The sequence below is a fragment of the Rhipicephalus microplus genome, chromosome 1, assembly GCF_043290135.1.
Source record: "Rhipicephalus microplus isolate Deutch F79 chromosome 1, USDA_Rmic, whole genome shotgun sequence".
In the NCBI taxonomy this organism is placed as follows: domain Eukaryota; kingdom Metazoa; phylum Arthropoda; class Arachnida; order Ixodida; family Ixodidae; genus Rhipicephalus; species Rhipicephalus microplus.
In genome coordinates, this window is record NC_134700.1 from 205745942 (window position 1) to 205769845 (window position 23904).

The window sequence follows — 23904 nt, forward strand, 5'->3', positions numbered from 1 at the left end:
TTTCAAGCCACCGCGCTGCGCCTCTCGTGCAGCTCATGCGACAGCTCGAGGCGCGAGCGGTGGAGATGGAGCTCGCGCGCCTGGTGGTTTGGACGCTGCAGCCTCTGCCGCTCCGCTTCGGCAAATCGCCTTTGATAATAGAGAACGACACGACCACGTTGGCTGCCGTCCCATCTTCCTCTCTTGCTACACCAACATTATCCTGATACCGGCGACATATCAGATGAATGATGTGAACGGTGCAGTCGTGTGGGGATTCGCTCGTACACTGCCACCCTACCAGCGTCATGGCAGAGCAATCACCCATCAGTCTGTCGTAGGGAATTTGTATGCTGTGTTCCTCTCTTGTGGTAAAAACTATATCTGGCAAACTGGCCTATGTCTCAATTATGTTGAATTATGTTGAAATATGTTGAATGACCAGTGTTTATTAATGGAAAAACAGACTTTAACAAACCTCTCACTACCCTACCGTGATTGCAAGTATACAGTCCGGGGTTTCAATGAGCCAATGTTTTTGCTCGGCACAAAGAACGTACGGCGTTCAAGCTTGTTGAAGCTTATTTGATTTTCAAGGCTGAGACCAGTTGTATCGCCAAGCCCTCCGCAGAGCAGAGATTGGTTATTTTAATGGGCGCACGCAGGTCCTGCCTGGTGTATAACCGCGCGCACACTTTTTCGGCCCTTGATATTTTCATAGTTTTCAATAAACTTATGTATGCTCTTGTGCAATCTGCATAGCTACTGCGGGCGTGGTACTTATGCGTTGTGTTTTGACTATTTCTCTCGGTGGGACGCGGGGGGGGGGGGGCAGGCGAGCGAAATAAATTGGGGAGGGTGAGGGAGGTGCCTGTCCCTTCCCTACACTCTGCTGGTGCCGACCCTACCAGCCATCTCCTCACGAAAGCACGTACACACATGCCCCTCATTGCGTCAAAGCCTGCGATTGGTTCTGTATCAGGTGCGTAGTAGTCAACAGAGTCGACATATGCATATATAACGTGTTGGAACGTCTTTATTCGAGAGGCGATGCCCTCCCGCATTTCACGGTGAAAGCGTCGTCAGCGCCTTGTTGAAGACGTCCTTGAAAGTCATTCTCTCGAAGTAGTACCGGACCCAAGCGGCCAGCATGTCCCGCACCCTCCACTGGAACTCGGGCGACTTCGTGTTGAGCTTCTTCTTTCTCCACGTCATGGTGGAGTTGCCGAAGACCACGTCTTCGATCTCGGTCTGTGTCACCTTGACACGGCGAAGTCTGAACTTGCCAAGCACTGCAGGCACAAACAAAAAAAAACAGATCGAAAGTGTTGGTACGTTATATTTGGTTTTACGTGCCAAAAGTACGTCATTGTTATGATGGACGGCGCAGTGCAGGGCTTCGGACATTCCGACCATTTCGTCTTTGATTATGGTGTACTGACATCGCAGAGTTCACGGGCTTCATTGCCTCTAATAAAATGCGACCACTGCTGTCGAGATTGAACCCATGGTTCTTCGGTCAGCAGCCGAGTACAGTGACCACTGCACCACCGTGGCGCCCCGGCCAAAGTGTCGAAGAGGGAGGGTGAAAGTTGTGGGGTTCAGGGTGGGCTAGAATTCTGAGATTGAATTGAATTGAATAGATCATTAATAAACGCGTGATATGGTCATACATCTGGATCTATAGCGCAATGCTACTATGGGTTCTTGTAGCGAATACATGCGTAAGTTTACAGATTTATACGTCACTTTATCAGCATTTAAGATGAGCATACACAATATGATTACGACATCTAACGCCTTTATGCGTCGATTACCAGTGTATTGAACCTGTGACAGCTCTGCAGCTGTATCCCTGAGTGACTTGGGTTCAAGCATGTTAAGCGACAGTAAACAGCTATCACATAAAGCTCTAATCAATACTAAGTGACTCTCAGTACTAAAATTTCGAAAAACCACGTGCTTTACGTGATAACTCAAGCGTTTACTCGCATATTACCAGCACTATGCTTAGTTGTACCTGCCACTGGCTGATTATCGCCTATTGCTGGCTAACTCTTGGGTAAAGCTTTGTGAAGTGTTGGACACTCCCAAGGAGTTGTTCGCTGGATGAGTTACTATAATCCATCTTGGTGTCACCTGTGCGGCAACGACGAAACAGTTATATATAGGAAGCGAAGCTTACCAGAGAGCTGTGTACGTTCGTGCTTTTAAGTGCTGAGCCTTTCTTATAGTCGCGTGATGTCCCACTTCGGCGTCGGCGGCGCCGTCCACACCCAAATTGCACATGTTCGCGTCTCGTGCGGCATGCTCGCGTCGCGTGCCGGCCCAGGAGACACCCACAAAACTGTCGCTTTAGGAGCCATTAAAGGCTAAAACACCACCGGGCATTTATCAAGTCGAGTATGCGCAGTGGGGGTGCGGACCTCTCCCGCATACTCCTCTCCCTCTCGAATGCGGGCAGTGTGTACTTAAACGGTGGAGTGTCAGTTCAAAATTTAGTCAAGGGCGTCTCCTTTCCGTGCAATACAACAATGGCCCCAAGCAATTTGGTACCAAGCAATGAAGGTACACTTTAACTTTACACTCCTTGCCTTTGGTTCTGCCTCATTCAATAAATAAGAAGAATAAAAACGAAATAACAATTAAGCATTCCCAAGCCGCCATACCCAGTTAAGCAACATTAACGTGATACCCTTGTAACTCTGCCATGCATTTACTAGAGTTCCCCCCGTGAGAAGATGTCGGTGGCTTTTTTTTTTTTTTTGTATCACCGACTTGTAGTTTTCGCAGGCTCCATCAAGATGTTCGTTGACTAATCATAGGCTAATAGTTCTTATAACAATTCCTTAAAGTAATGCACGCGTTCTACTGGAAAACTATACCTCATCTTGTTACGTGTCTTGCACACTGCGGCAATTTTCATAAGAGAAGTTCACGACCAGTGTTTGGAAAGGGTAGTTAACATTTTAGCGTACTTCGTACTGTACTATGGGAGAGCATATTACCGTCCCGTTGGCCTCACACTTGGTGAAGACGGGCTTAGTAAAAGTCGTTAACGATTTAGAGTACGAGGTACGCTACTATGGGAGCACATAAAGCCGTCCCGTGGGGATCACTATAGACTAAACGCGGTTTAAGATAGTTTTATTCCCAGATTTATCTTATTAAAGAGAGAGTGTGTTAAGAAAAAGTGGTTAACAATTTAGAGTACTTGGCACTGTACTATGGGAGAGCACAAGGCCGTCCCTTGGGCCTCACACTCGATGAGCCGACGTGAATACCAGATACTTACTAGACGCCGTCATGAAGCGTTAAAACTTGCAGATTTAGGCGTCGTGCGCGAAAATTCCGGGGCCGGCGGCCGTGTACACAAATGCGGCCCTCGAAGATGCACCGGTCGTGTGCACATTTACACGGGCCGTCTTCTGATAATCGATGCTACCTCAATCAGAGGCTTATCGGAAGTGAGCCGTTTCTAATACGAAACTTCGATCTTTAGTTGAGGTAATAATAACAATATAAAGTTTCTGGAGATGTAACGTCCCAAAACCAGAATATGATAATGAGACACGCCTTAATGAAGCGATTAGGGAATTTCGACCACCTGGGGTTTTTTTTTAAGTTGTACATAAATCCAAGCACACGGATCTCTAGCATTTTCGCTCCATCGAAAATGTGACCGCCGCAGCCTGTTTTAGTTAAGGTGGCTAGTCATATCACTTTGTGATATCTCATGTCTGCCTGAGTATAAACATACGACCGTTGTCGTTGCCTGTTGAAATAGAAGTGTCGCGCTGCAAAGTATGTGGTGCGATTTCCGGCATGAAAAATCAAAACACGTTAGATGGGAGTATTCGAGCAAGAATTGATGATTGATTGATATGTGGGGTTTAACGTCCCAAAACCACGATATGGTTATGAGAGACGCCGTATATAGTGGAGGGCTCCGAAAATTTCAATCACCTTGGGGTCTTTAACGTGCACCCAAATCTGAGCACACGGGCCTACAGCATTCCTGCCTACATCGGAAATATGCAGCCGCCGCAGCCAGGATTCGATCCTGCGATCTGCGGGTCAGCAGCCGAGTACCTTAGCCCCTAGACCACCGCGGCAGGGCATATTGCCGCGAGAAAAAGAAAGAAAGAAAAGTTAAGAGAGTAGGAAAGAATGAAAGAAATGTATGCTTGGGCAGGCACGCACACTTCAGCATTCGCTTTCACCCAGAAGGCCTCCTCAACTTTTTTCACAGGCTTCGCCGAAATGAAGCACAGGCCGCGTCAGTATAGCTCGAGTACATTTGGCTAAATCTGGTTAGTCGTTGTCATAGCACGTCCGTATAGTAGACGCTCCCTACGAAACAGGCCTGATCTACCAAGTGTCTCATCACTGTACCTAAATTCTGTATCCTTCTACCATGGCGAAAGCCTTACATGCCTCGTGAAACACGAACATTGACCATGGTTGTTGGCGTCTCGTGGTGTCGGGGACAACACGAAGGATGCGAAATGTCACCATCACGTGATGGCGTTACCTCACAACGTCATCACGACGTCGCAGGTCACAAAAATGTCGTGAAATCATTGGGTGTGTTGTGAAGCATACCTACAGCATTAAAGGCGTGCATTCGAGACGTCGCATGCGCGCTACAACACTCACCGGGATCTCTCTTCAGCTTCATTCGCATGGTTCCAGCAGCCACGGTGGCCATCAGGAATCCGCGCTCGATGAGAGCCCGCGGGTTGTCTTGCTGGTTGCCTTCCTCGAGCGAGCAGTTCTTGACCCCGACGCGCCACAGGTAGCGCACCCACAGGTCGACGTGGCCGACGACGCAATTGGCGACGTTCGCGTTGCCCAGCTCGTAGGCGCAGTCTCCGTCACGCTTGAGCCCTTTGCCCAGACCCGAAATTTCGCCGCCGTAGAACTCGGGCCAGAACCACCACGTGCGGTTCCACATGTAGAAGTCTCGGAGGGGCTCGACACACCCGGTTGTGGAGATGACGTGGCACAGCACGTTCCGCTCCAGGACTCGATCCACTTGTTCGTTGACCAGAGGTGCCACGGGAATCACGGCGGCCACTGCGAAGTGGCCAGTATGTTCGTCCACGAAGAAATGGCATAACCAGAAATATTTTTTTCGGGTACGGGGGGGGGGGGGGGGGGGGGGTTACTGAGCCATAAATGCGCTTGCGTACTTTCGTATATGTGCCTGTATATTATACACGCACGCAAAATTGAAAGTGTAGCCTACCGGGTTCAGCTATGGTTAGCCTCCTCCCCTTTCGTCCATGTTTATTCTTTCTCTCTCGGGGGAGTTTTAACACGAACCTCCGTACGCCAATGACTGTGTGATTGGCAAAATTGATGCTAGCGAAGTATAGAATACAAATGAAAGGCATTACGTCTGTTCAACAAACCTAATTTATTATTTTAAGTGTATATATTCGCGACCAAGTTCAATATATTAAGAAATAAATCTAGGACAATGTCAATTTCGTACACGCCAAAGTAAGTCATGCATTTTTACACGTTATCACCACGATGTGATTACAGGGCACTTGGTATTCGCGCACCCCGGAATAACTTTGATCACCGAGAGGTTCCCTAATGGGCACTAAAATGCTGGTACACAGCCTTTCTTTTTGATTTATTGGTAATGCCACCACTATGGCCGGGAGTCAAACTCGCGTCATCAAGCTTAGAAGTGAAGCAGTGCGTACTCACCACTTGCGGCTGCAGTGATCACCATTAGCCAACGAAAAGTCATAAATCCTGGCATTGGTCACTGTTGCATATTGTGTGCCGAGCCAAAAAGTACTAACTTAACTGTGCTACCAACCTCGAAATGTGGCCCATAGTCAGTTATGGCCAGTTATCGGAAACGCGGGTTCCTGGACTTTTTTTCTTTTGCTATCTCTTTATCGACACTTCGTGGGGAGCACTGGACCGTGAGAACTGCTTCGTATCTGTTTTTACAGTCGTGCTTGCACTTATCAGGTTGATGAGTAAAGCACACTCATTGTGCTGGAAATTAAATCGCCATACCTTAACTAGTTCTGTACTTGTAGCTGCGGCACACTCGGTAGTCGACGAAAGCTGGCGATTTCCGCACTAATGCAGATATTCGACGAGCGTCGTCGTTGCAGTTTGGCATTACAGCTTGGGCTGTCCTGTTCGTGTGCTGCTAGGTCTCCAGAGAGTCTTGGTGCGCTTGACTAGAGGGCCCGGGTTACACCACTAATAAAATGTGATTTATTGATTGATTTATTTATTTATTGCCTGATTTATTGATTGATTGAACGAGTCAATTGGACGAAGCATAAGCCTCACCGTACGAACATCCAAAACATCCACTAGGGATCCTTGATGTGCGCGCGTCTCCAAACGGAGACCCGCGCGTATGAAGGCTCCCTAACATCCACCGCACCACAGCGACCTCCGTTGACTTAACGATGAATGCTAAACAGAAGGCTGCTTATAATTGTCCTTCAAGCAAACCTACAGGATTTTTCATCTTGATTCAGGACGGCTGATGATTTCCTCTCGAGGTTCAATGAATAAATAAACAAACAAATAAATAAATATATAAATAAATCCTTCATCTTACCCTTTAGCCAAGTTCTCGACTAATTTTATCTCCCTACTTTCTTCACTGAGGTTCCGAGCTGTGCTTTTGTGGGGAGTCTGATAGTATAGTGCAACTTGTCACTTCCTGTTAACCAGGGCTGGGCAGAAATGTTCATAAAAGTATTACGTAACACAGTCATCGAAATATAAGGGCTAGAAGGCTAAAAATCAGATACTGAGATATGTTTGATTTTGGCGTATAATGGGACATTTAGGAGATACATGGGCAAACAGACAAAAAAAAGTATCCCGGAAGTTACAGATACCGAATAAATATTGGAATACTTTGCTTATTTCGAAGCTGCGTATCCTCCTCCAAGACATTTATTAGGTGCAGGGTAATGTTATAATGAATGTCCCAAGGTAGTGAAACTTGGTAGTCAAAACATTATGGCAGTGCATTAAGAAAAAGCACACATTTATTCTCGACTCGAGATCTGTTTGACCCGAACATTACGCTTAAGGGGACAGGGTAAGCAAAAAATTACACTGGAAACGGAAACGCTCTGTACCTGTTGCGGCTCGTACAGAAAGTTGCCGTTTCCCGTGTAGTTGTTGCCTTGCGCAAACTACGTCCAACGAAACGGAACAATCTAGATAATATGAGCACCTTCTGATGTAATTACGCGCACAACGCGAACTTTACAGCACATAGTACTCTATAAGTACAATTAAAGGAACTTCGGCTCTCGTATCTAAAGGAGCTACAACGCACGGCGTTTGAGCCAGCATGGGGATGATGGTAAGTACACAGATTTGTCTATCCTTCGTACTTTTGGCCCCGTTTGGCTTGCGTGGCTTGTTGCTACTTTGCCACGAAACGATAATCAGCAAATGCTCAAAAGTTGCACTTCACAACCTTAACCTTTTTGGTACACAAATTCGAATTGGCTCACGAACTTCACAACGGTCCGTTTTTATTTTAAACAAAACCAAAACGCTGGTATAAACATGGCAACAAGTACGTTCGAAGCCCGCAAGTACGAAGACTAGCAAAATATGCGTACTACCCATCATTCCCATGGTCGCTGAACGGTCGCAGCGCCGAAGTCCCCTATTAGTAAACTGTAGTACACGTTTTACATCTGATACTTACGTGGTTGCTAGCGGTAACGCTATAACATTCGATGGCACAGGTATAAATGCCGACACGCTTCACCACTTGTGAATTTATCGACGGCCGATGCTCTGTTCGCCGATATCAGTGTACATTGCTTGCTTTAGTTTGAGTACATTTTCTCGGCCACAAGTTCTGCCAAATAAAGTCATTTTTGACACGCCGTCTCTGCATTCGTCAAAGTCACAACCACGAGACAACAGGCGCGTGTCCAGAAATTTTTTTCGGGGGGGGGGGCACTGATTTTGGGAGGGGCACTCTCTTAAAGTGCCCCTTTTTTGTTCTCTATGCCATGGCGAAGAAAACATTGGGAGGGTGGCACATGCCTGGTGTGCCACACCCTGGCCGACGAGACCATATTGCCGAGATCGCAACAGAAGTTGTGCGTTCGACAGAGGCTTCATGAAATGAACAGACACTCCACGCTGCTTATGTCGTAATAAATTTATTCATAAACGCCGTACGTATACGCAAATAATTTAAAAGGTGGCGAGGAAACTGGACAGTTTTTTCATCCATTTGGTCGACTTTAGCACGTCCTTTGCAACCAGTTTGCAAGATGACATGTCCTTGAAGTACTTGTGGACCACGTAGACGAGCAGTTCCCGTAGCCTACACTGGAACACCGCGTCCTCGGTGTCGACTGTCTTATTCTGCCAAGTGGCGGTGAAGTTGTCGAAGACCACGTCCTCGACCATAATCGGGCCCATATCGATTTTCTCGCATAGGAAGTAATCCCCTCCTGAAAAGAAGAAAAGTAGTAATGTCTTATCAAAAATTGAGGTTATTGAAAACAAGTTCTGCGGAATGCTACAAGGTGGTCGAAGAAATAAGATGAAATTTTGGTTGCCATTCCTTCGCCACAAAGAAGTACAACCAAAAATTTCCCGAAAGAAAGCTTCTTAGCTGTCTAAACGTTCGTCCTGGTGTGGGGATCGAAACTGGTCAGTGCCTACGCCTTCCAGGGTGGTCCCTCTAGCACAGACAGACAGACAGACAGACAGACAGACAGACAGACAGACAGACAGACAGACAGACAGACAGACAGACAGACAGACAGACAGGACAGGACAGGACAGGACAGGACAGGACAGGACAGGACAGAACAGAACAGAACAGACAGACAGACACAGACAGATGTGCTTCGCATTTAAGATCTAAGTGTTCCGTGTGACCATAACATATAGTGAGTACTATGATAAATATAACACCTACCGCAATCTTTCTTCAGCGTCATCTTAGTGGGTCCTGCTGCAACGCTGGCCGTCATGTTTCCTGCATCGATGTTGTGCAGTGGATATCTGTGCTGGACGTGCTGCTCCAGTTTCGGGTCCTTGACAGCCACGTTAAAACGGTAACGTAGCTGGAGCACCGTGTATTCGACCTCGCACATTGCACCATAATCATTAAAGGGGTCACAGTTCTCATACTTCTGGATCTTTTTGCCCGGGCGGAAGATGCGGCCGTCCTTAAACTCGGGCCAGAACCACCACGAGGAGTTCCATATGTAGAAGTTGCTAGGGAGCTCGTTACAGGAATACTCGGTGGTAGCGTCACCTAGTGAGCCGTGCCGGAGGTCCGTGTTCGCTTCTCCGCTGATGGGCAACGTCATCTGAATCAATACGACCGCTGCGGCAAGCACAGCACGTTAAGGTTTGCAAGAGTGTAAGCGGGGTGCGGCTACGTGTAGTTCCGTCATGATGATCACCACATGTATACGGCACATAACTGCTATTCGTGTACGTGCGGGCACCGTATACACCATAATTGCCACCAGACATCTAATATGGCAGGCCAGACAGAGGTGTCGCCACATGTATGGCACATACTGCTATTCGTGTACGTGCGGGCACCGTAACCACGGAGGAAGGAAAGGCAAGGAGAGGGCATGCCCTGCCGGCGCAGGGCGTAAAAAATGGGGCGGAAATTACGTCACGCGCGGCCTTATTCACTGGGCACAATGGCGGCGTTTTGTTATTGTTGATGTAGGGCGGTGCGGCACCGTTCAGGGGGTCCAGCGGTGGTGAGTGCGTTTTCATTGGCCTCGCACCTAACTGTGGCGTACTGTAGGTGTTCGACAGCATCCATTCTTTGTGGCGCATTGTTAGCTACGAGATTTTCCTCCTGTGGTGCTTGTAACCAGGGGTCTGAACTAGAAACCATGGAACGAGCGTGCGTATACGTACTCCGAATTTGCAGCGTCCGTCAAAATTATGCTGAAAAGCCATCATAGAAGATAACGACTGCGCTCAAGAATTTGTTCAATGAATGCCTTGCAGGTTAGTGACAGTTATGCGGTGTTGCTTCTTCTGACAACGGACGATGCATTTGCGGTCCACAGGCCCTTATTGAGATTGTATGCTAATCTTGCTTTTCATGTTCCTGTACAGTTACCACATGCTTCTGCGCATTAAAGTTCCTGTTCTGCTTCGCTTGAGATGCTCCCTCTTCGCAGTATTGTCTCGCTCTCCGCAATATTGTCTGTATTGTAGCAAAACTCGTTAAAATGTCTACACGCACCTGCACAAGGTAACTAGGTGCTCCTCACTAGATGCGCGTGCTTGTGCATTCAGAAGCTGACAAAGCCGTTTCGAACGATGTGGACCAAGTGATGTTGACCTTTTCTCACGCATTCCTTCGGCTAACTTTCCCACCTTTCGCCCTAACGCGATCCTGGTCTCCGTTTTCCGTAGCTACTAGTGCGCGTGAATTACGCTGGAGACGTGTTCCCACGCACTTTCGGGTGGTCTTCGCTGCTTTCGTCCTAATGAAATCGTGGCCTTTGGGATATCCGTAGGAACCGGTGCGCGTCGGACAAAAGAGGGGCGAAAACAAAGAGGCCGGCGCAAACTCAACGGGCTGCCACGCACACAAGCTCCACCGTGACGCCGACTTTACTGGCATAATTACGGACCTCCGGGTTTATTGCAGGGAAGGCATTTTTCTTTTTTTTTTATCGTTGTGTCTAGCCCACAGCCTGACTTGCTGCTATAAGGGCTGCTTTACAATATATCGTTCAAGAACGTCCAGGAAAATGGGTCATATTCTGCGATTCGAAGGCAGCGCTTCAGAGTTTGCAGTCTGCCATGCGTTGGAGGAGTCATGACCAATTGGCACAAGAAATAAGAAATTGCCATCATGAAGCTCTAGCATGAGGGCATGATATTATATATCAATGGCTGCCTGGACATATCGGTATTACCGGAAATCAATTAGCCGATGATGCAGCCCGCTCAGCCCATGAAGGAACCCGCGTAGTCCCGATTCCTCTATCAAGGAATGATGCAGCAAGACAACTTTACCTGCTGGCTCGAGATCTCACACGCACGTTCTGGTCGTCTACCCGCTTCCAAAGATGTCAATTTTATGAACTGGATCCTTCGCTCAAGCTAAAGCTACTATCACAACTTTCCCGCTCCGATGCGACACTGTTATGCCGCCTTTGGTTGGGTAATGCATTTACAAAGGTGTACTCCTTTCGCATTGGTATGGCAGACACTCCTACATGCGACTACTGCGGAGCTGAAGAGACCATCGAACACGTCCTGTGCAGCTGCGCTTGCTACGACACACAGCGATGCCAGCTCCGGATGGTTTTGAATCAACTTGACCCCGGATTATTTTGTGCGCAGAAGATACTAGGACCTTGGGCATCTGCCTCAGTTGCGCAGAAAGCAACTAAAGCACTGCTACTTTACCTAAAGTCAACAAACCTGAGCGACCGCCTGTAGACTGTGTGTGCTCCCCGAGTGTGCTCGTGATTGTGTGTACCTTCTCATCTCTCTGCAACTTCTTTTCTCCCCTTTATCCCTTCCCCAGTGCAGGGTAGCAAACCGGATGTGCGTCTGGTTAACCTCCCTGCCTTTCCTTGCATCTTTATCTCTCTCTCTCTCTCTCATAAAGACTAAAGAGAAGCGCAAAAGAGGGAAAAAGTGATCTGAAAGAAGCTGTACAAATTTCGGTGCCTGGTTCAGCGCGCGGAAATGTCCGAAATATCTTTATTTTCACAAAGAACACATCAAATAAAAAAAGCTTAACGTGCAACTTGCCGTGCTTATCGTAAACGCCGGCAGCGCAAGAGTACAACAGTCATACGCAGAGATTTCGTGAACCGTATCGCGGCAAGACAGCGTGTTGAAATCCGTTCCGTCGGTGTGTGATAGCACGCGGCACGCAGGCCACGTGCTTTTTGAGACAGAGATGGAGTCGCGCCTTCTGCTTCGCATTCATATGTAAACAAGAGAGGAGAATTTGCCCAGTCAATATGGCCGACTTCCGGCTTCATCTTGGCTTCACAACGAGTGACGTCAGGGCCTCTCCTTACCTTTCCTTCCTCCGTGGTATACATCATAATTACCACCAGACATCTAATATGGCAGGCCAGACAGAGGTTTTTTTTTTTTATGAAAGTGGGGGACGGGGAATCCATTGATTTAAAGTGAGGGCGGGGCAGGTAGATGTGGTCTATATGCCTTGGGAAAAAAAGAATTTCTGGCGTTTCTGGGGGTGGGGATGGGCCTAATGTGCCACTCCCTGGCTACGCCAGTGAAGCCAGATTATTAACCAAGCTAATTATATATAGCGTTCTATAACTTGCATCCAACACAAGAAGTTTGATTATCGTACACCTCGTGATCAATACACCAGCAATAAAGTTCTCAATATACGCCACTGTGACGTCATGATTCTTCGAGTATAGCTACTCGAGGAAGAAAGCCTACATCGAGAAAACAGTGAAAAGTCTACCCTCAATGTTCCTGCGTAACAATGCAAACAGTCTTGGCGGGCGCTGAAAAACGCCCACGTTTGTTTAAGAGTATCTGAACAATTCATGCAGCGTACATAGCACATGACATAAGTCGTCTACGGTGGTAACGCTTTCCAAACGTTCTTCACCTGATTGGTACGGCTCACTAATTAGGTTCTCAGCTGGCGGCCCAAAATATGCTAGTTCAATCTGGGCCATGGGGATCGCATTACCCCAAATATTACCAACGGTTTTATCTGTGGATTTTTGTGACAAAACTAAGATATCATTATAAGGTATACCATAGTGGAGGGCTCCAGAAATTTAAATCACCTAAATTTAAATACACATGACTCCACCATTCCTCCTCCATCGAAACCTGCCACTCGATGGTACAGTCAGTGATCATGCTTGATAGCCTGCAAATGCTTGACAGCGTACTTGATCAGCCATTCACCGCGTTAGATATTGATAATGTATAATTAATTATTTAGCAACGTCATATAAGTGATTTTGTCATTTTTTACAGTTACGTTAGTAATGAGCAGATCGATATAATTCGCAATTTTTTTCACCTAGATGGTGGTGTTGGCCCTCATAGATAGCGTCGAGTATATACGTAACCCTGTAATGGCCACACTGCCCACTGCAGGCTAAAGTAAAGGTTCTCTACCAAGTAAATCGATATACTTTACCGATCACGAAACACGATAATCTTTCCACTGGCTCGTTTGCACCAAGCCTCGTTTGCGTAGCAGAGAAATTGCAGTGTCTTTCGAATTCACCATGCAGAGAAGCACGAGTCGGGAACTTTTTGTGATGGTCAGTATACAAATACATTGAGTACCAACGTACTGAAAGCAAACAGCGGCAGGAACTGAATTACGTGTGCTTTAAATTTTCGAAGCTTAAGATTGACCCAACTGAAACACAGGTGACTCGGCTTCCCTTTAATTATGATAAGCATGAAAAGTGACTAGACTTCTAAAAAGAATTGGCACCACGTGACATTCCTATGCCAACAAATACGTTTGAGAGAAAGGCATATAAGCAACTACCACTTTTTTTACAACATGATCCGCATGCCTTCACTGGGAACGACGAGGTTATGAAGCGATAAATACGAAGTAATTAAAGCAACTACAGAAGAACTGCCTCATTGACATTTTGATAGTAAAGAGAGTACTTTTTTAGTTATAAATAGAATTAGAATGATTAGTTAATAGTAAAAATTAGTAGCGGCTGCTTCAGTATACTGGAACGATGTGCACTAGGTTTGCTTCGCGTAACACCATTCTTTTTTTGAATCGTTCCGTGGGATAATTGAGACCCCCTTGTATATATATTTGGGTCCAACATATGCAGCCCTAGCTATCTTGTCTTTTTTCGTCTTTTTTTTTCTTTTCAGCCTTCTCAATTGCAATACTTTTGTTATATTTTGTTATACAATATCTTATTATAGACTAATAACTCGGCCAACGTTACAGGCTCCACTAAAACAAGCACATGCATGCAAAATGTAAAAACTCTGAGTAGGGGATATTTGAACCTCCCAGACATTGCATCAATGAAGTTTCCACCCTGGCTCGTACTTCAGCGTGACGCTGCGAGCAAAAGCTGATAATCATGACAGCAGCAACGCTTCGATTTGTTGAACACAACTTTCTATTCGGTCTCTAGTATACGTAGACGTCAAGTGACATTTCTATGCTACGCGAAAAAAAAAACATTAGACAGCTTCGCACTATAGGAGTACCAAACCCGAAAGAAGTGCTGGACTGGGTGGCCTTTGTTTATTTTTATCGCTCTTTCTTCCGTTGTATATCATTTCTTTCCTCTCGTCCGTATCTTTCTTTGTATTTTTGTCTCAGTAATTTTACGAGTTGCAGCTCGCGATTCGCACGCTACGGTTACGTGGGTATAAACAGGGTAAGCATTTATTCGAAATTTTCACTCTTGCACATTCGTTCTGCGTTTTAACATAGTGCTCAAAACACAGCAGAGCAGCACTTAGTCACGTGACGCATCATAAATCGTCGAATGCCTCAACCGGGTATTACTTGTCGTTGCGTCCGAAAAGTTCATGTCACGCAAAGTGCTCGCTTTTGCGGTACCTCGACGCAGTGAAGTGAAGTTACTCACCGGATGCGGCGGTAGCGAGCAGTAGCGTCCAGCGAAACGCCATTGTGGTTGGCGTCAGACCTGCCGGAGAGTCCAAGTGTGGTGTGACAGTCATTCCGGATTTATTATTTGGCAACTTTGTTTTATGCAAATAAGTCATACCTTAACGCACCATTCATAACGTGGGACAGCTGACCCTACTGGGTAGGTTGTTATTTAACTATAGCCCTGTTTACTTCTCGCGTTTTTCGCGCCAAAACTGAAATACGATGACAAGACACGCTGTAGCAGTGGCCTTCTCTATATTGACATTCACCACCCGGGGTTATTTGACGTGCCTCTAGATTCAGTTACACGAATATCTCGCATTTTCAGTGCCCTACGAAATGCAGCCACCTATAATCCGGGAGTCAAATTTGCAAGCTGCCACACTCCGCAACCTCAAGCCTGGCAACGCCACACCAGCCGCTCAGTGGGCGTGAATAAGTGTTAAGTTCCCCTACGTTGGTGCAAGTCCAGTCTGCTTCGGTCTTGGCGTAATGTTAATCTCAAATGGCGGACTGAGTAAGCAATCACAGTTTTCATTATTACATTTGACATTGTAGGGGCTACAAAGAAGACAGGATATAGTTGCTCGAGACAGGTCTTGCAGCCGTTTTCGAGCACAAATTGAGCAGTCAGCGCACTTTGCCGTCCCTTTCGCTTTTCTTCTCAGTGCGGAGTACTTCTACTTTAGCACGCTTTAACACGCTGTAAAGCTAGCGCCTTTACGAAATCGGGTGGTTGTGCTTACCTAGTGCTCCGTGGCGCCGTGTGCTCGGTGGCAGCTGTGACACGTCTTCCGCCACTGACACCAGCCTTTCAAAAAAGCAATGTGTTCAACGACGCTCTCGCATAGGTGGCGTTGATAGAAAAAGACCAGACACGTGTTAGATTTTCCTTTCTTTTTACTGCGGCAATCACGATGAAATCGTCTCAGTGAATGTTTGAAGATATATTGTCTCCATCGGCGTAAAACAGCGTTATGCATTTCTTCGAGCGTACTCGAATTATGTGGCATAGATGGTGCGCACGCACAAGGCGTTCATAAAAAGACCAAACTTGTGGGAATACCGAACTTGACACAGGTTAAGCGTGCGAACGCTGGCAAAAACGAATTCGTAACAAATTCTTTCGTAAGTACGCATGCCATTGTATGCCTGATTGACCCAAAAATCTTTGACCGAGGCTGTATACAGTGAAAAGTGCTTGCATCAGTCGGTGCTTTCGCTACACTCTTTAAACGAAAATCTATTAAAAATGTTAGTAACTGGAGTATAAATATACCCCCTTGCCAACGATTTATTACTACGGAACTATATCAGAGCTAGTTCACGTTGGCATCGTTACTTATCGTGCAGGGGTTGGTAGGGGATACTACTCGCGCACTTGATGGGTTTGTAAACGTCTGCCGGACGTAGCATGTCATGTTGTAATGGTGAGTCTTACAGAACGTTAGGGAAAGCCGTAATTATCTCGATTTTGTTGGAATAAAAGTCTTGTGTTTCGACATGGCACACGTATGGGCAAGGTATAAGAATCTAGGTACAGGACGTCGTGTAAGTACTCATTTATGTCGAACTTGACGGTTTCTTAGAGATACAAGGTAGGCTACCCCAAAATAAGGTAATTCATTGTCTAAGGTAACACCGTTCATGAAGCTGCAGTCAAGGCAAGTCACGCAGATATTCCCACGGGACGGCCTAGTGTTCTCCCATAGTAGAGTACCAAGTACTCTGAATCGTTCACTAGTTTTATCAAAAAACAGATATTTATTCTTTTAGCGGGACGGCTCAGTGCTCTCCCATAGTTGAGTACGAAGTACTCGAAATCATGAAACATTTTTTCTAAACACACATTTGCCATCTCGTTGGGACGGCTCTCTGCTCTCCCATAGTAAAGTACGAAGTATGCTTTAGAGTATTAACCACTTTATCTAAACACAGGATATTTGCTGGTGTTTTGATGAATCTGGGGTAACTGTTTCTGCGCATTTATCTCGCCTCATACCATGAGCGGTGCAGGCGTTGGCCCGTATCCGTAAGTTTTGACAACAGGGCCTCATCAAGTGTAAGGCCCACGGGGTGGCTTTAAGCTCTCCCATAGTAGAGTACCTAGTACTCTAAACTGTTAACGACAGAAACCTTGATACTTTGTGCGTGCGTTCCTTCGCTCGTTCATGGTTAGTTTATGCTTCTGTGTAGCCACCTTTGATATGAAGATGCCACGGTTATTTGAATTTACCACGTTTGTCGCATGAAGTAAATTGAGCTTATTAGGAGGTGTAACAAGGTAGTGCTGTACCGTTCCCGTGTTTTTTACAGCATATAGATGTTAAGGTCGAGGTTGGCCACGCATGTGTCGTAAATGGGGATCATCATAAACCAGCATGTTCTATCTTCGTCCTCCCCTTTATCGCCTTTCTGCTCTTCCTTTTCTAATCCCGGCTGCAGCGGCTGCATTTTCGAGGGAGGTGAAAATGCCGTAGGCCCATGGGCTCAGATTTCGGTGCGCCCTAAAGAACGCCAGGTGGTCGAAATTTCCGCTGTCCTCCACTATTGCGTCTCTCATATTCATATGGCGGTATTGGAACGCTAATCCCCACATATCAATCAATCAATCAATCAATCAATCAATTTTACGCCATTTATTCGGGGAAAGTGCTTGAAGCGGGAACGTGCGTTGCTGCTTTAAGCGCCAAGCCAGGACTTCAGCGAAACAGAACTGTAGACGAATGTCGGTGTTGCATGGAAGAGATTGTTACACTTTTTTTTCTTGTTTTTATTCTCACTTATGCACTTGAAACCGAATGTAAGTGTCTGTTCTCGAGAGGTTGGCGAGTGCTCCATTTCCTTATCTCGTTCAGCACGGGAGCATTGTCGCTGTTGCGGTTTAACATGTTTTTTTTTTTTTTGCGCATATGCGGCTAAGTCCACGGTGTACTACGAGCACGATTTCAAGAAGTACGTCTTTGAAGTCTTTGCGGGTGCCGTGGGTGGATAACTTCTCGCTGTTTTAAGTGTCTGTCTTCTAAGTTGCTTTACAAACAAAAGTCAATAGCTGCTGCCGTTTGAAGTGGATGAGCGAAGAAAAAATACCTTATGTATTTGGTTGATCTTATGTGTTTAAATATAACCGCCTCAATAAATAACCTCAATCACTTGCCCGCGAAGTGGTGTCTTTTATATAAGGAAACCACGCTGCTTCGTATGATGTATGCGAAAGACAGAAACTGCTACACGACCTGGCCGAAGCATCATGATACAAATATGGATACCTAAGGAGCATACATGTATGTTCGATAATGCCCAGCCCTGCTCACGTACTAAACAGCATATCTCTTATACGCTTCAATCAATCTGCAGCGCTTTATTTAAAGCAATGCATCAGGTGCATGATTTGCTAAAATTTTGTGTTGGCTGCTTGCTTTGTACTACTTCCATTAGAGCAGGAGTATTCAAATATGATAGTGATACTATAGCGACTGATAATGTGTTGATGCGGAAGAAAATAAGTTAGAATTTTAAATGCGAAGCATTTTTTAGCAAACTTCGGCGACCTTGAGCGTATCTATCTATCTATCTATCTATCTATCTATCTATCTATCTATCTATCTATCTATCTATCTATCTATCTATATATCTATCTATCTATCTATCTATCTATCTATCTATCTATCTATCTATCTAGCCACCTACGACTTCTAGCTCTCCTTACAGTTTCGATAATGGTATCAATACCAAACTTGATATGGCATAATATGACTGTATGAAGAACACATTTGACTAGTCATAACATGATAATCATGATATGTATGTCATAATTTACATTTCATGATCCTGCGGCTCTTGCGGTGGTTTCGTTCACATGGCATATTGCAAAACTGGTATGGTATGACATGATTGCATGGCGATGACAAGCGACAAAACCTAACATGATTATTATGACATGCGTGTCATGTAACAACATGATTACATGTCACGCTCATGATGCGCTCGTAGCTGTTTCGCTAGCGTCACATATACCAAATTTGGTACGACAGTGCGTGAATAGATGACGAAGGTATGTGACTGGTGCAAGCATGATAATCATGAGATGTGTGTAATGTAACAACATGACTACATGCCACACTCATGATGCGCTAGTGGCCGTTTTGTTAGCTTCACTTATACCGCATTTGGTATTACAGGACGTGAATGGATGACTTAGGTATGATACTGGTGCAAACATGGTAAACATGAGATGCGTTTCATGTAACAACATGACTAGATGCTACGCTCATGAGGCGCTCGCGGCCTTTTCGCTAGCTTCACATGTACCAAACTCGGTATTACGTGACGCGAATGGACGACATAGGTAAATGACACATCCAAACATGATAATCACGACATGCGTGTCATGTAACATCACTACATGCCACACTGATGATGCGCTCGCGGCCGTTTCGGTAGCTTCACATATGCCAAATTTGGTATAACGTGACACCAATTGATGGCGAAGGTATGTGACTGGTGCATAAGATGCGTGTCATGTGAGAACATTACTACATGTCACAGTCAATGCTCCAATACATTTTGACGTGACACGTTTTGCATGCTCGCAGGCGTTTATTTCGTCGCGTCACGCCGGCGTTGCCACGCCAGGCACTGGTCCTGCCATATACACGCAGGCGCGCACCGCGTTGCTATGACGCATATGTGTTTCAGCGCGTCCGACGTCCCTCCGTCACGAAAACGGGCAGACGCAGTGCTGCCTGGGTAATGCATCGGCGTGAAATGCAGCATGTCGCATTTTGCGCCGGTTGCCGTTGGGACGCACCGACTGACGCTGGTCGCGCCTGGCGTCAGATTATAGAGTGCTCGCGTTTTGCTAACGTAGCGTCGCTGTGCCCAGTGTGCGCACGCGTCAATGCTACATTGGAGTATACTGGGCCCTTCATGATGCGCTGCCAGCCGTTTCGCTAGCTCCACATTAGCAAAATTCGGTGTTACGTGCCATCAATAGATGACAAAATACATGACTGGTGCAAACATGATAATCCTGACACGCGTGTCGTGTAAGAACGTGACAACATACCACGCTCATAGCGTGCTCGATGCCGTTTCGCTAGCTCCAGAATGTAGTAAGCTTGGTATCGCGTGTGGTGAATAGATTACGAAGGTACACGACACATACAAACATGCTAATTGTGACATGGAAGTCATGTACGCCATCATTTACTTTCAGCTCTTAACGTTGTGCTGATTTTGAAGTGACATATCAACATTTCTCATTTGTGCTTCGCGTCGTATCGATTCCCATTGTACGTGCGATCTGCCGATTTTAGGGGCGAAGCTCCTTGTAGCAGCACCTGTTCGCCCTCGTAACCATTGTAGTAGTGTGTAAAAAGTATAACAATTTGACCTCCAAATTAGTGCCACTGAGAGATTTCTTCTGTGCGTTGTTGAACAATAAAAAATAGTGCTCAATGTACATGCCAATTGCTGCTAATGGGGAATGAGAGACAGGAGCATTCGTCTTTTAGTTAACGCGCACGCTGCGATCCCCATTACCAGCCATTGGCATGTACATTGAGCACTATCTGACAAGAAAGGGTTGCTACGTTATACTCGCTGGGTGTAACCTCCTTAGTTTTAGAAAGGTATAGCGAGCGTTGAGCCGCAGTGCCATGAATACAATGAACTAGTATATACCATGAACTCGAGGTGGTTAAAGGTGGGAAGTAGATACGAAGCGCAAGCCGTAAGAAAGTAAATGCTGAATTCTCCCGTCTCTCATTTCCCATTAACAGCCATTGGGACGTACATTGAGCACTATCTGACAGGAAAATGTTGCTACGTTATACTCGCTGGGTGTAACCTCCTTAGTTTTAGAAAGCTTTAGCGAGCGTTGAGCCGCAGTGCCATGAATACAATGAACTAGTATATACCATGAACTCGAGGTGGTTAAAGGTGGGAAGTAGATACGAAGCGCAAGCCGTAAGAAAGTAAATGCTGAATTCTCCCGTCTCTCATTTCCCATTAACAGCCATTGGGACGTACATTGAGCACTATCTGACAGGAAAATGTTGCTACGTTATACTCGCTGGGCGTAACCTCCTTGGTTTTAGAAAGGTTTAGCGAGTGTTGAGCCGCAGTGCCATGAATACAATGAACTAGTGTATACCATGAACTCGAGGTGGTTAAAGGTGGGAAGTAGACCCGAAGCGCAAGCCGTTAGAAAGTGTGTGCGTGCCACCTCTCGTTTAGTCCTTGGAATGTCCGCTGGATGCCGGTGCTTCTATATGGGGAATATATGATGAAAAGATGCGAGATGGTGGTACTTGGAGTGTTGAATATATGGACGAACGTACACACAGAGAGATGCATGAATGGACGCATGAACGGACGCAGGGGCGGATGCATGGACGAACGCAGGGATGGACGCGCGAACAGACGCACGCACGGACGGGCGGATGGACGCATGGACGGTCACACAGACGTACGCATGGACAGACGGAAGCAAGAACGAATGGACGGATGAATGCTTCGCCCCACTCTCTATCATTCGCTCCGTGGATTTGCTGCCATTTTTTTTTTACCTGCATGCTTAACTCTGACGTTGTATCGTTTGGCCCGACAGATTGCCACAACAAAATTTTAGAATAGGAAAATTCTTCGTTCCAAGTGAAGTGAGAGAGGCCCGAAAAGGCTGTTTAAGAACAGTTCATGTAACACTTGGCTTGGGCATGAATATGTGCACAACTTACAACACTTTGGTCGAAGCAACAAAAAGAAGAGCAGCGAACGGCACATTGTCCTTCGCTGCTTCGGATGAAATTGATTCCACCCTGGATTGCTTGTGATCTGTAGGAATTTTTTTACTCTTTCTCGGCAATCATCGTCACACGTTTTACGTGCATTTTTTTCTACAGTGATGCGCTTCCAGATTGCTTAAAGGACGGAACACTTAAGCGGCGCTACGCTGTCATCTTCGTGCGTGGTTGCAGTTTGACGTAACGTGCAAGCAAAGCTTCATATATCTCACAAAGCATATAGCCGTTTAAGCGCGCGCTAGATCTAAAGAAAATTATTTTTTCTCTTTTTCTTGGAGCGCCTTGGTGATGATAAAACAATTCAAGATTAAAAAAAAAAACATGAGAGAAAAGGAAGAGAAAGCCAAAGAGAAACAAAGGAAGCTGCCAAGCTGCGCACTTCCCCGAGGCTTGAAACGCAAGTGCAAGCTGCCTTAATTTTTTGTTTATTTACAAGCAACACTCCTGTATCGTTGCGTCAAAGCTGATATGACTAAGTAATACAAAGTAATCAAACAAGGGCGACAATCGTATGATCAATACAAAATCTGAAAAGAAACTTATTTACACCATAATGTTGAAACGAGGCAATGCTACGCTAAAGTGCTGAAGGTTTTTGTTCTTTCTACAGGTGTCCTGACATCTTCTTGTCATGTCAACTCAGAGCGTATGATGAACTCTGCAGCAGTTGTTACGGCCTCTTCGGGATGCTGTAGCGATCGATATGCCAAGACAAATCGTTACATGTCCATGTATCTCCAACATTGATGCCATGATTGCGCATCATCATAGGTGTAATTGTAAGAGCTTTCACTATATTTTTTCTGGCACTGAGATGCTCGGCATTGGTTAGCATATCCTTAATCAGCAAACTGTACTGTCGTTTTGTCCATCGTATTACGCTGATGTATTGCGGCTAAATTTAAGACACGGTGGACGGGATCACGTAGGGAATATCTGGGCATTATTGTTTGCTATAGTTCAAAACTTTCGTACCGGCTGGCATCGCACCGAGCAAAGCACGGTCATTGCAGGTAGAGAACTGATAGTGTATTATTATTGGAAACATCTCTATTTGGCGTCTGTGCATATTTGTATCTGTGTTATTGCATTTCTTTTTTTTCACGCTTCATACCGATTGTTTCAATGTGTTTACAATCAAACTTTTTTTCTTCAGTTATTCACCTGAAACCACTAAATATGATTGATTGTTCATAGAAGGGCTGAATTTCTAATAATCTGTTTCTAATAATGTTCAGGTAATCACCTGAAACCACTAAATATTATTGACTCTTAATAGAAGGGTCGGATTTTTAAGAATCTGAAAGAAAGAGCTACACACTTTGCAGCACTGCAATGATGCAGCAGGACGCTTCTTTGTGCGTATTCTATAGTGATTCATGATAATTGCGGAGTTCTTAGACTGGTACATACTACGAGGCCAGCTGTGTTGCGTCTTTCTATGAAACAAAAAGATTTGAACAACTTACTCAACGTCTACGAACAAAATATTTAAATATGGCGAGCATTGCGAGAAAAAGAAAAAGGAATTATTTTTTTTTTTGCCATTTCCGTCCTTAACTTCACCTGAAGCGTTTTGGTTAAACCGTGGTAGGTTGGGTACTTATATAAGGATGAAATACGGGCTGAAATCACAATTAAGCATGATTCTGGCACCCGTGTTGCGCTGGTACATCAATGCACTTTGGACTTGAACACTTATCACGAAGAGCACTAAGCCATGCCGTCTACTGAATGTTTGCAAGCTTTCGCTGATATCAATATATTGATATGTGGGGTTTAACGTCCCAAAACCACCATATAAATATGAAAGACGACGTAGTGGAGGGCTCCCGAAATTTCGACCGCCTGGGGTTCTTTAACATGCTCGCTGTATATCAACTTGTAAGTCTATCATTTTCATTTTGCTGATATCATAACTCGACTTCAATAGTTTCACTATTACATGACGTATTTTTTGTGTGTGTTACACAAGAAAATGTGGCCACGCAAATCAAATGGCGCCTACACCTTAACTCTTGAAAGGGGTCGAGCATACTGCGCACAATGAGTCGAACAGACGTCAATTTGAGGGAGATAATTTAAAGTACTAGAAAAATGCCTTCCTGACCTCAGCAGTCTAGTTCATCAGTCTTTCGCTTGTGACACTACATGTTTTTTTTATTTTTTCGCATGGGATGAACGGCATAATTCTAAATCTAGGTTTTCTGCAACGCAGCTAGTTCAGCTAATGGCTGCTATTCCCTTTTGCAAATAGTGTGTTCAAGCGTAGTTTGCTAGTCATATGACACGATTATGTAGATTAATATTCTTTGTATATTGTACAAGCCCCAGCATATGCAATTGGGACCTTGTTTCCGCTCAAAGCACAAGATCCGCCATTACTTGGGCGAATGTTGAACGCGAGGGAGTGCACTTGAAGTTTATAAAAAGAATCTGTAGCGCCTCAGAACTTTTGGG

General features: G+C 45.5%; 1 protein-coding gene across 2 annotated transcripts; it reads right to left on the minus strand.

Annotated features, from left to right (window-relative positions):
• Window positions 1–997: 997 nt before the first annotated feature.
• Window positions 998–15520, minus strand: LOC119167481 (uncharacterized). 2 transcript variants are annotated; one of them, XM_037418965.2, is made up of 4 exons: window positions 15385–15520; window positions 14613–14672; window positions 4639–5058; window positions 998–1271 (listed from the first exon to the last, which is right to left on the minus strand). In XM_037418965.2, exons 2-4 carry the CDS (start codon window positions 14653–14655, stop codon window positions 1045–1047), a joined length of 690 nt encoding a protein of 229 aa, XP_037274862.2. In that variant the 5' UTR covers window positions 14656–14672; window positions 15385–15520; the 3' UTR covers window positions 998–1044. The 2 variants fall into 2 exon arrangements, with proteins under 2 accessions (XP_037274862.2, XP_075746843.1); XM_075890728.1 differs by lacking the exons at window positions 998–1271; window positions 4639–5058 and adding exons at window positions 8153–8465; window positions 8939–9352.
• Between the last annotated feature and the right edge of the window lie 8384 nt (window positions 15521–23904).

Bases quoted from the DNA above. Each gene is read 5' to 3' on its own strand.
- LOC119167481 (XM_075890728.1), bottom strand. From the start codon at position 14,655: ATGGCGTTTCGCTGGACGCTACTGCTCGCTACCGCCGCATCCG. The intron at 9,353-14,612 runs GTGAGTAACTTC...TGCTTGCCGCAG, and splicing joins GCTCGCTACCGCCGCATCCG to CGGTCGTATTGATTCAGATG. The intron at 8,466-8,938 runs GTAGGTGTTATA...TCTTCTTTTCAG, and splicing joins GACGCTGAAGAAAGATTGCG to GAGGGGATTACTTCCTATGC.